The 12,516-nt window shown below is 43.1% G+C and overlaps 1 protein-coding gene across 2 annotated transcripts in view; it reads left to right on the top strand.

Annotated features, from left to right (window-relative positions):
* The first annotated feature begins 102 nt into the window (after positions 1 to 102).
* ift140 (intraflagellar transport 140 homolog (Chlamydomonas)) overlaps positions 103 to 12,516 on the top strand; it is a 29,253-nt gene continuing 16,839 nt past the window's right edge. The window contains exons 1-18 of one of the 2 annotated variants that reach the window (XM_079487770.1): positions 117 to 268; positions 860 to 1,017; positions 1,275 to 1,499; positions 1,625 to 1,746; positions 4,287 to 4,429; positions 4,510 to 4,685; positions 4,766 to 4,857; positions 4,938 to 5,044; positions 5,476 to 5,615; positions 5,846 to 6,049; positions 9,406 to 9,478; positions 9,548 to 9,639; positions 9,741 to 9,868; positions 9,966 to 10,083; positions 10,165 to 10,286; positions 11,971 to 12,109; positions 12,192 to 12,323; positions 12,444 to 12,479. In XM_079487770.1, coding sequence (XP_079343896.1) covers positions 871 to 1,017; positions 1,275 to 1,499; positions 1,625 to 1,746; positions 4,287 to 4,429; positions 4,510 to 4,685; positions 4,766 to 4,857; positions 4,938 to 5,044; positions 5,476 to 5,615; positions 5,846 to 6,049; positions 9,406 to 9,478; positions 9,548 to 9,639; positions 9,741 to 9,868; positions 9,966 to 10,083; positions 10,165 to 10,286; positions 11,971 to 12,109; positions 12,192 to 12,323; positions 12,444 to 12,479 — 2,196 coding nt within the window. In that variant the 5' untranslated portion in view covers positions 117 to 268; positions 860 to 870. Of the gene's footprint in view, positions 269 to 859; positions 1,018 to 1,274; positions 1,500 to 1,624; positions 1,747 to 4,286; positions 4,430 to 4,509; positions 4,686 to 4,765; positions 4,858 to 4,937; positions 5,045 to 5,475; positions 5,616 to 5,845; positions 6,050 to 9,405; positions 9,479 to 9,547; positions 9,640 to 9,740; positions 9,869 to 9,965; positions 10,084 to 10,164; positions 10,287 to 11,970; positions 12,110 to 12,191; positions 12,324 to 12,443; positions 12,480 to 12,516 lie in introns of both variants that reach the window. The other variant, XM_079487771.1, reaches the window with a different exon arrangement.

Below are 12,516 nucleotides of genomic sequence, written 5' to 3'. Positions count from 1 at the left end.
AGTAAATGATGACAGAACTTTCATTTTTGGGTGAACTGTCCCTTTAAAAGGTTTAGCCTTATTGGCTGAGGCGCACAGCGCGTCACCCGGCTCCACCCCTATGCGCTTATTCCCTCAGTTGTCCGGGCAACCACAAACGACGCTTCGTCGCTAAAGCGTCTCATAAATATTGAAGGGCTAATACAATTGTTTCTTTTATAAATCATACATATGCTGCTAGAACAACACGGGGTCCTGACGCGCATGTGCAGAATAAAGAAGGTTTCAGGTAAAAAAAAATTAAAACGTTATTTATGACTTTGTTTAAGCGACAGGCCTCAGCGTGGATTAGCTAGCGGCGCTAGCAACAGATTTACTGCAAAAAAAGCAAAACAGAAACACAATACTCTTACAATCATGTATAGTTATTAACATTATTTCAAATTGAAATGTATGTTAGTTATCTACAGCTTCACTAGAGCTGCAAACCGTGAACTCTGACCAGCCATGGTTATCACGGTATTACCATGTTTTTTTGCATATGTCAGCTTGGAAATACCACATTTGTTGATGCTGCCATGACAATAATATGCTTTTCTTTATCATACGTTAGGTGTTCATTTAAGAACCATGTCATGTTGATATAGTCAAGTCATAACAGTCGACATAGTTCCAGCATTCTCGTCTGATGCCACCTATAACAGATAGCCAAACTAAACTTCCTAGTAATGTATTTTCTAAACAGCTCTTATTCCAGCATATATATTAAATATCAATCACTTTGATGGATTATTTGAATTTGCTGTATGATTTGTGTTGAAGTCACAGTGTTGTAGGATGTATATTCAGATATGAAATTTATGACACATTTTTTTGATAGACTTGTAGGTGATGGCTGTGTACTTTGATCATCGTGTCGAGGCCCCTGACAGCAGTGGGGAGGCAGTTCTCATCGCATGGCACTCTAGTATGTGTGTGCTGGCCGTGGGCTCTGTAAACGCCTCCACGGGGGGTAGTGTGGATCTGTACCTGCAACAGGTGAAAAGTTATTTATATACACTTCTGTTTGTTTCTCTTCACTTTTCAAAATTTTTAGGGCTGTGCGATTTTGAATGTTATAGCTTGCTAAATAATGTGATGTGCAACGTGTTAAATTTGATCTATATTAAAATATATTTAAAGAGTGGAAAATATATAAACCAACATATATGGTTCTCATTCTTGTTTACTTATTTACGTAGAACTGAGTGTATATTACACAGATATACGTGTGATATCTGTGTGTGTGCGTTTAGGGAGAACATTCGAAGTTGTGTCATGTGGAACGGGGTTTCAGCCCCTCGTTGCTTCAGTGGCACCCCACTAAACCCTTGCTGGCGGTGGGCTGGGAGACGGGCGAGACGTTGCTCCTCTCACACCCGTCTGGTGAACAAACACCCCTGCCAGCAAACACACACGCCTCCTGCATCACACTACTGGAGTGGAGCAATAAGGGCAGCAGGCTGGTCACGGGAGATCAGGTCTCGCACATGCAAACATTTTAGCCACAACATTACTCACTGTCTTAAATACATTTCATTATGTCATATAATAAAGGCTTATGTCTAAGGTTAAAGTGTGTGTGTGTGTGTGTGTGTGTGTGCAGGCGGGTGTGATGGCAGTATGGAGGGTGGACGCTCGATGTAAACTGCAGGGATCTCCCCTAATAAAACACGACTACGGCAAACCACTGACGTGCTGCATCTTCAGACCTGCCCCACCTGCAGAGTACGTCTTAAATTATATTGAAATAAATATTGCAACTGAAAAATTAATGAAACGTTTAAGCCTTTCTAAACATGCATCTATATTTTGTTAGTTGCTTTTTTATATAATTGATCTGGCAACGTGTACTGATGGACACCCTTATGCTTGAACCAGGACACCAGGACACCCTAGGCCGCAGGTCGATGATCGACTTTGTGGTCGTTTCATCTGACCTGCGACCATATGTTTTGGACACTCGGGTTAAGAGAGGGGCGGAGCTGTCAACTGATCACCACCTGGTGGTGAGTTGGATCCGATGGCAGGAGAGGAAGCTGGACAGACTCGGCAGACCCAAACGTACAGTAAGGGTCTGCTGGGAACGCCTGGCCGAGTCTCCTGTCAGAGAGATCTTTAACTCCCACCTCCGACAGAGCTTCAACCAGATCCCGAGGGAGGCTGGAGACATTGAGTCCGAGTGGACCATGTTTTCCGCCTTCATTGTCGAAGCGGCCACTAGGAGTTGTGGCCGTAAGGTCTCCGGTGCCTGTCGAGGCGGGAATCCCCGAACCCGGTGGTGGACACCGGAAGTAAGGGAAACCGTCAAGCTGAAGAAGGAGTCTTATCAGGCCTGGTTGGCTTGTGGGACTCCTGAGGCAGCTGACAGGTACCGGCAGGCCAAGCGGACTGCTGCCCGGGTGGTTGTGGAGGCAAAAACTCGGGCCTGGGAGGAGTTTGGTGAGGCCATGGAGAAGGACTATCGACTGGCCTCGAAGAGATTCTGGCAAACCGTCCGGCGCCTCAGGAGAGGGAAACAGTGCCCTACCAACGCTGTTTACAGTGGAGGTGGGAGGCTGTTGACCTCAACTGGGGATGTCGTCGGACGGTGGAAGGAGTACTTCGAGGATCTCCTCAATCCCACCGTCACGTCCTCCGTTGAGGAAGCAGAGGTTGAGGGCTCAGAGGTGGACTCGTCCATCACCCAAGCCGAAGTCACTGAGGTAGTCAAGAAACTCTTCAGTGGCAAGGCACCGGGGGTGGATGAGATTCGCCCTGAGTACCTCAAGTCTCTGGATGTTGTGGGGCTGTCTTGGCTGACACGCCTCTGCAGCATCGCGTGGCGGTCGGGGACAGTGCCTCTGGGATGGCAGACCGGGGTGGTGGTCCCTCTTTTTAAGAAGGGGGACCGGAGGGTGTGTTCCAACTACAGGGGGATCACACTTCTCAGCCTTCCCGGGAAAGTCTATGCCAGGGTACTGGAGAGGAGAATACGGCCGATAGTAGAACCTCGGATTCAGGAGGAACAGTGTGGTTTTCGTCCAGGCCGTGGAACGCTGGACCAGCTCTACACCCTCTACAGGGTGCTGGAGGGTTCATGGGAGTTTGCTCAACCAAGCCACATGTGTTTTGTGGATTTGGAGAAGGCATTCGACTGTGTCCCTCGTGGCATCCTGTGGAGGGTGCTTCGGGAGTATGGGGTCTGTGGTCCTTTACTAAGGGCTGTCAGGTCCCTGTACGGCCGAAGCAGGAGCTTGGTTCGCATTGCCGGCAGTAAGTCGGACTTGTTCCCAGTGCATGTCGGACTCCGGCAGGGCTGCCCTTTGTCACCGGTTCTGTTCGTAATTTTTATGGACAGAATTTCTAGGCGCAGCCAGGGGCCGGAGGGTGTCAGGTTTGGGGACCACACGATCTCGTCTCTGCTATTTGCGGATGATGTTGTCGTGTTGGCCCCTTCAAACCAGGACCTTCAGCATGCACTGGGACGGTTTACAGCAGAGTGTGAAGCGGCTGGAATGAAAATCAGTACCTCCAAATCCGAGGCCATGGTCCTCAGTCGGAAAAGGGTGGCTTGCCCACTTCAGGTTGGTGGAGAGTTCCTTCCTCAAGTGGAGGAGTTTAAGTATCTCGGGGTCTTGTTCACGAGTGAGGGAAGGATGGAACGGGAGATTGACAGACGGATCGGTGCAGCTTCTGCAGTAATGCGGTCGATGTACCGGTCCGTCGTGGTGAAGAAAGAGCTGAGCCGCAAGGCGAAGCTCTCAATTTACCGGTCAATCTACGTTCCTACTCTCACCTATGGTCATGAGCTTTGGGTCATGACTGAAAGGACAAGATCCCGGATACAGGCGGCTGAAATGAGCTTCCTTCGCAGGGTGGCTGGGCGATCCCTTAGAGATAGGGTGAGAAGCTCGGTCACCCGGGAGGAGCTCGGAGTAGAGCCGCTGCTCCTCCACATCGAGAGGGGTCAGCTGAGGTGGCTTGGGCATCTGTTACGGATGCCTACTGGACGCCTTCCCCGGAAGGTGCTCCGGGCCCGTCCGACCGGGAGGAGACCCCGGGGAAGACCTAGGACACGCTGGTGGGACTATGTCTCCCGGCTGGCCTGGGAACGCCTCGGTGTCCCCCCGGAAGAGCTGGAGGAAGTGTCTAGGGTGAGGGATGTCTGGGCATCTCTGCTTAGACTGCTGCCCCCGCGACCCGGCCCCGGATAAGCGGAAGAAAATGAATGAATGAATGAATGATCTGGCAACCTCAGACTTGTAAAGTGCAGTGTGTAAATGCAGGGATGTGGCGATGTTGGCACGCGCAGCTGTCAGCGGAGATGAAACCGCCCTGGACATGTTCAACTGGAAAAAGAGCAATAAAGGAGGCGGTTTCGCGCTGGGGTCGCAGGAAGGCCTGTCGTTTTACATTAGCACAGCGGATGGTAAGAAATACGACAGAAGGTGTAATGAGGTAATCGTAAACACCTTATTTTGGTTTGCTGAAACCTTGCATGCGTTTTAGGGAATGTGTTCAGCGTGGATGATCAAGCGCGGAGCGTTGCACTCCTGTCTGTGGAGAGTGCGGTACAGAAGATGTGGTATTCTAAGAGGAGAGCCGTGCTCGCTGTAGTAACGGACTCACTGCTGCTGTCTCAGTTCAGTATCGGGCCGGAGGGATTCACTCAGGAGATCAGTAAGGTAGCCAATCGGACAATGCAGTCATTCCGTATCGGCCAATCAAATATCAGCTGACAGAAAACCATTGTGTGTGTGTGAAGGTGAAGCTCAGTGGTAGAGGTGCGCAGCACACAGACATCGTGTGGACAGAAGACGGTTTATTGATCACAGCATCCGGGGAACAGCACATCAGGTCGGGCTCAGATTCAAATCTTCTCTACAGATGCACCGATGTCACTGTGTGTTAATATGTGTGTTTGTGTGTGTTTGTAGACTCTGGGATGTAGAGTTAGATGATAACTACGCTCTGTCTTTGGATGAGTCTCTGGGCTTTGAGAAGGGAGAACTGCTCAACTGCGTGTCTTTTTGCACGTTTAAAAGTAAGAGCTTTGTACAGATCTTGTCTTTACATATACTTAGACGTGAATCACAAAACCCATACTTGCTCAACACAAAGCTAGATTTTATTCAGAATCCTAGTAGGTGACCTGACAGAAAACGGCCACAGAACTTCTGGCCCTTGTGGGCAATGCTCTTAAATGTCATTCTGGCATTTAAATTCTTTGTATCTTGAAGTGTTTGAAGCATTATTTTTGTTAAAAGTTTAATTTAAGTATAATTCTCAGTTTCATTTTTTTGCAGGCACACAGTAGGGTACCTCTTTATTTTTATCATTTTTTAATGCTTTCATCAAATCTGTATATATAATATTTATTGTGCATTGCTCAAGTCTTTTAAATAGGAAAAACAACATTAGACCTGTGTATTTGTTCAAACTGATCAGTGTTGCTGTCTGTGATTTTGTCTGCAGACGCTCTGGCAGCAGGTACCAGCAGGGGTCGTGTGGCTCTGTGGCAAATGGTGACAGTGAATGATCAGAAAGGAGACACAAAAACACAATGGAAACTCCAAACACCAGCAGAGGTTGAAGGAAACATCTCACAGCTGCAGGTACATTAAATATAAAACAATAACTCATGATAACTGATGTGTAACTGTGATTTTTACCATTGATAAGGGTAGTTTTTGACTCAAAGTTCCAACCCCATTTACCATGGTAAAATCACTGTGGCCTCTGCTGGGTTCTTGCCTTAGTGGCAGCAATAGCATTATATTAAACATTTAAACCAAATGATCTAGTTTATTCACGTAAAGGTTTGTGTTATCTCTCTTTCTCTCAGTGGGGTTCGAGCTCTCATCTGTTGGCGGTGCGCAGCAGCAGTTGTGTGATGATTCTCTCCGAGCATGTGATGTGTTCTCACTACAGTCAGCAGGTGGCAGTAGTGCAACTCGCACCAGCACAGCTCAGCCTGGCCAACTTCAACACCAACACACACATCACCTTTCAAACTGACACACACATCAGAGCTGTGCAGGTCACCAGGGTAAGACACAGTTTTCAATCACACAATAGCATGACTTTTCACTGTATATCTTAAAGATACAGTTTGAAACCTTTTTTCTGTAAAATATATAGAAAGCGCAAGGCCTGTGTTCTATATTTAAATTTGAGTACTTACAATATCTCAAATGTTTCCAACTATTTGTAAATCGTTGTCATTTTAACCAGTGTCAAAGGTGTCATATCCACGTTACCAAAGACACTAGATGGAAAGCCTGCAATCTTTAGTAAAAAAAAATCACGTAATGCAGGAAAGCAGACTAGAGGCTGTTATATATATATATAATTGTCTAAGGTCCCTCACATGATTCATGTATGCCCTTAGACCAGTCTACCCTCGGTTCCCGCTTTTGCTGCCGTTGAAACCATGACAACACAGTCTTGTGGACAAATGTGAAAGTTTAATTTTGTAGGGTCTATCAAGCAACTATCTTGTTTTGCGCAGTCGCTATGGAACACAATTATTCTTTACTGTTTGCAGCTGGTTCTGTCAACAAAGACATTTTTATTAGACGGAGACGCTGATCTTGTATGTGTTTTGCTATACAGGTCAGCAAATGTTTCGATTCTTTTGACAGAAAATGTATGATTATTATATCGATCAGCAAGGTTCGTCTTATTGTTTGAATGTCTTTTACAAGTGATCGTTTTTAGATCATCTGACTAAATAGTAATAAATACATTTTATGAATTGCATCTAATTCATTATAGTGATTATTTATTATTATGAAATAAAATCAAGCCATCAAACGCAACATTTATGAAACGTTATTATTACATCATCCATAAACGTGATTTCTCATTCAAGTCTGATTCACAGTGTCATCAAGCCACGCCTTTTGAACATACAAGTATCTGTTTTGAGGTGTGTGCCCTCTAGTGGCGGATTTTACAAACTGCTCCTTTATGAAAAATAACAGCATTCTGTAGGATTTGTCACTGTAGGATTTGGATTTTGAAAATTTTCATTGTTGCAAAGCAGCTGACAAGAAAACATTGAGTATTAGCAAAATATATAAGGTTATACGAGTCAACACAGGTCAAATATAAGGCAGACTATAAATTCCTATATGCAGTGTTAATTATATAAAACTATAAAATTCTAGCAGCCCCCCCGGCCAGGCACACAGAGCAAAACAGTATGCAAACGGTGGCGAGGAACCCCAAAACTCCAATGGAGGAGAAAAAACCTCAGAGGGAAACCAGGTCTTACCAGGGGATTCCAGTTCCCTCTGGCAAAAGCTGAAGCCTCTGCACAAGCTCGACAGGGCTTGCACAACAAGGCAAAATAAAAAAATAATTAGATTTAAGATTATCATTAATCATTTTGTAGAGTCGCCACGTCCTTTGTCCAGCTCTATCATCACAGTATTTGTCAGGTCTGGGCATGGACTGCGTCTGGTAACCTTGGACTGCGTCCTGCCTGCTCTAGTTACCTTGGAACAATGAGACAAGACTGGCTGAGAGTAGTTATTGGAAGTGTTCATGGTTCCGGTTGATCTAACTAGTGCAGCCTAAACCTTCGGAATATATATTATGATAGTGTAGTGTATGCAAGATTTAAAAGATTCGTCTTTAGTCTAGATTTAAACTGACAAGTGTGTGCCTCCCGGACAGTGCAGGGAAGGCTGTTCCAAAGTTTAGGCGCTAGATAGGAAAAGGATCTGCCGCCTGCACTTGATTTTGAAATTCTAGGTATTATTAACTGACCGGACGCCTGAGAGCGTAGTGCACGTGAAGGACTGTAATATGAGAGAAGTTCACTCAAGTAGTGAGGAGCTAAACCATGCAGGGCTTTATAGGCAATAAGCAAGATTTTACAGGTTTGAAACAACCTGGGCCGCATTTCCCAAAACCTTCCTAATCGCTCCGTCGTTCTTAAGTTATACCTTAAGCGGCACCTTATTGTTAATATGTGTTTCCCGAAACGTTCTTAGTGAAGTAAGTCATACATTCGAAAGGTTGGTATGGAGCGCTCTTAGCTATACCTTATCCATGTTAAGAGTTCACCCCGCTAATGGCCCCTGTGGAAAAAGCTTCTTACATGGCAGTCTATACAAATAAAGTTCTAAAGTTAAAAATACCAGTATATGGACGTGTTTTCATGCAAAGAATATCATTGACTTTAAACTGATGGTTGATAGCTTTTTAATGATATGAAATCCAGTGTCCAAGCACAATAAACGTGTGAACTATGCAAGTAATTGTTTTTAACTTTTTTAATTCACCACAACAGCAAGTGGCTTTTTTGACCCTCCGACGCAAGATTGAGAACCTGATATAAATGCCCCTACTGCCAGTTGATACATTTGGGCAGGAGATTAAGGGTTAATTAGTAATTTCATTACTTTAACTATTTCTAAAGTGCTTATTTTATAAAGAACACATTGTACCTCACATAACGCAGTGAAGCAGTCCTTGTATAGAGTGAATAATTGATTGTCGAACGATCGATATCCATTAATTCAGCACCACCGCCATGGACAGCATCTGGTAACGTGGGACATAAGACATTAAACTAAGGTATAGTTCCTTAAATTTACATAAAAAATTTAAGATTGATAATTAATGGCATTTCTATATTAGATTCAATTAGCTTATTTATGTTGATTATGTTAAATTGTGTCCAGAAAAGTCATTGATCACAATATATTAGTAATTTTTATACGGAAGTCAATTTAGACATCACTCAGATTAATAAGAGTGTTACTGGATAGCATTGGAGAAAACTATATTACTATTACTCTTTTAAATTTAATAGATTTAAAAGACAACGGCTTTTTAAGTATTTAAAAAAGAAAAAGCAATTTCTATTAATGGGCAATTCCAGCGTTATGGATGTGACATAATAACACGCAGAGAATGTATTTGTTACCAATATACGGAACCATTTGTTTATATTTTACTTAACCATTGTTGATAGAGTCTAAACATCAGAAAAATATTTAAAAAAGGTAAGAATGCGATATAGATTTGATAAAAAAGGACACAGGTTTTTGGGAGACAACAAACCTTGTAGGAATTCTGTGAATTATAATGCACAAACCTGAAGCCATAACACCAAATGAATGGAGACGGGATGCCTCTTCACAAAACATAGTTACTTTATTAAAATTTTCATGCGGCCATTTATGAGGAATGTGTACCGCTATGGATGTGACAATCCTGGCACTTCCCTGACTGTGACAAATCCTGCACTAAAAATAAAACAAATGCATTAAAAACCTGAAGAGAGCCATGGATATTTAAACCTCCAAATATTGATATCTCTTAGTACAGTAAAAACCTAGATTTTTTCATGGTAAAGTTGACATTTTCATGGCATTTTCACGTTTGTAGGATATGATCGCCGTGTGGAACGGGAAATATATCACTGTGTACGAGTCATCAGGTCAAACTCTCCACAGCACAGGTAAACACATGACATCTGTATAATTATCTTGTATGACTCCATCTGAAATCTGCTGCGTTTCCTCATCAGGTACTTTCCTGTGTGAGTCTCCTGCTCTCGCTGTACACGAGGAGAACATTTATACTGTAGAACCAAACCGCGTCCAGATCCGTACACCACAGGTACACACACACACGGTTGTCTGATCAAATCACATCACAGCAACCAATTTTGAATGCACTTTAGAAATTCTTCATATGTGTGTTTGTGTGCGCGCACACAGGGTACAGTGAAGCAGTTGCTGGTGTTCTCTGAAGCAGAGGGAAATCCCACACTGCTGAGTGTGTGTGGATCTTACCTGGCTGTCGGGACAGACACATCACATGTCAGAGTGTTTGACCTCACACGCAGGTGAACACACAATACAAATCAACCGATCATATTTCTTCTCACCTGTGTTTGCAAGTGTGTATAATGTAGTTTTGTATGTTAATTGTTGTCTGCACAGAGAAGCCAAATCTGTGGGCATCACTAAAAACCTGGCCGAGCTCATTCCTGATCTAGGCGCTCTGAGATCTGTCAAATGCAACGCTAGCGGCAGTCAGATGAGCATCCTCATTACACAGGTACACAGCGGGTACATAACATGAGCTGGATCAGGTGAAACAACATTGCTCGTTTGAAACAATTCTGCTGATGTGTTGTAGGTTAATGGACGGCCAGACAACAAAGTGTATTTCTATGATATTGAGCTGGACACCCTGTCTTATTTTGACTTCTTCACGGGGCGACCAGCGAGCAGTCTTACACAGTTAGAGGACAGTCAGAGGTACCATGAGGCTTTAGCGCCTGTGAACATATGTTTCCTGTTCCTGTTAGTACTTTAAAGCAAGGGTTCCCAAACTTTTCAGACCCCCAAAATAACAGTGCCAGGGACTCGAGACCCCCACTATCCTAGGTAGTTAAAGTATACAAACATTGCATGCATCTGCGCACATGAGCTAATTAGGTTTATCCAAACACGCGCATGACAACATAAAAGAACACAGAATGTGACTTCATAGTTATTTACTCATTATTTTACTTGTTGTTATAAATACACCATGAACTATTACTACAGATGGTCCAATATCACCAAACTGATTTGAGTGCTGATGGATGTCCTCTTTATGCAAACGCCAACCTCTTTTCATACCTGAGGATGATGGCCTTTCTGTCTGTGGCGCTTCTCCGCCTCCTCCGCTGGCCTCCCTGCTTTGTATTTTGTCGATATTAACCAACATTTTATTTCGACAAATAAAAATATCCTAAACTTAAAGCCTGAATAAACTGCGTGCACATAAGGGAATGTTTAACGTGGTGCTATAAATTGACTTGCTGCACCTAACCTAATGCGGTTGCTAATGTGACGTAATCACCTCAGGGGGCACGATCGAGGGGGAGCAAATACCAAAGGCTGATAGCTTTTTATTTGCATGGTTTTATGTTTAACTTGACTAATATTTGTATGTTTTGCTACAATTACTGATTAAACCCGTTAACTGTCACTGTTCCATATATGGAACACCTGAGTTTGCTTCAATATTGTGCATGGAATTTCTAGTCGAATCATGACAAACTATATATTTTTGGAAAGGTCTAAGACTCTAGAATACAATTCTTTTTGGTGTTTTTTCAAATAATTTATTCAGGAAGAGTAATTGTTTCTTTTTTACGAAGAGTGTGCTTAGATTTGTTAATGTCCTTTCACTTGTCACCGTTCCGTATACGGAACACCCATGTTTGCTTCCATATTTTTGTGATAATTCTGATCTTCTTATGACAAACTATATATCGTCGGAAAGGTCTGAGACTCTACAATACATATTTTATGATATTTTTATAAAATAAAGTATGTAGGAAATGAAATTGATGCATAAAGGACGAGAGTGTGTATCAAAAATAAATACATTCCGTGGAACACCCCTAAAGGATTTAGGTGGTATGGCGGCTAAAAAACTTTACAGACCCCTCAAAATTTTATGTATCATGACCAAACTTGATACAACACTTGTTGACCCTTGGGACTTTGACCTTCGAGAAAAAAAAATCTGATTTGAATTTTTTAATTGTCTTTTTTATTATTTTTTATACCCTAAACCTTTTATTTATTTATTTTTATAATAAACATAACAAAATCCCTTTCCAAAAATACATTATTTGGTGTGATATTTTTTTTTAGGACTAATCTTCTAATTGTCTTCTTTCAAACAAGACCAACTGTAGGTCTTTATTCCAAAGATTTCATGAGTTACAGCCATTTTAATTCCAACAGTGCGTTTTCATGTGAATGCTCAAAAAGGGCCCTGACGTGGAACAGGTTAAATACTTTATTCCTTATTATTAAAAAAAGCGCCTTGCGACCCCTAACCCCCCCATGGGGTCCAGACCCCTACTTTGGGAATCCCTGCTTTAAAGTTCGCGAATTGGTGTAGAATGCAAATGTATGAGTGTTGTACTGGGATGTGTCACAGAACGCGATGTGAGGGAGAGTCATCCGCACGCTGTCCTATATCTCAATTCTGGGAGGAGAACGAGCCACGGCTGTTCGTGTGTGAAACGGTTCCTGTGAACTTTGACCTCCACAGCAGCACCCAATCACAAGCGGAGAAGGTACTTCACAGCATCTGTGTTTAATTGTTTGGTAGGTTTGAACAAGTGTTTTTATATTAAATCTGTTCATGTGTCTTGGCAGGAAGACGTGTTAGTGGTGACGTTCTTTGTGACACAGGAACATGGTCTCCTCCTGCAGGACTCACAGTCTAAACCAGCCACACTCTTGTCTCTACTCGCTCTAGATACACCCTATTATTATTATATCTGCAAGGTACAAACACACACACTGTGCATCTGTGTTTTCATGTGTACCGCTGTCGTTTTTCACCCCTTTATGCCTTCTTCATTTCTTTCATCTCTTGACTCTTGTTATTGTGGTTTATCTGCTAAGATCTTATTTCGGAGGGGAGGAGTTTTTCTTCCTGATGTAAGTAACCCTCCACCTGCCCCATGCTGATCTCCTG

Source organism: Barbatula barbatula (assembly GCF_947034865.1).
Source record: "Barbatula barbatula genome assembly, chromosome: 23".
Classification (NCBI taxonomy): Eukaryota; Metazoa; Chordata; class Actinopteri; order Cypriniformes; family Nemacheilidae; genus Barbatula; species Barbatula barbatula.
The sequence above is the reverse complement of the archived record's forward strand: the minus strand, read 5'-3'. Positions and strand labels throughout refer to the sequence as shown.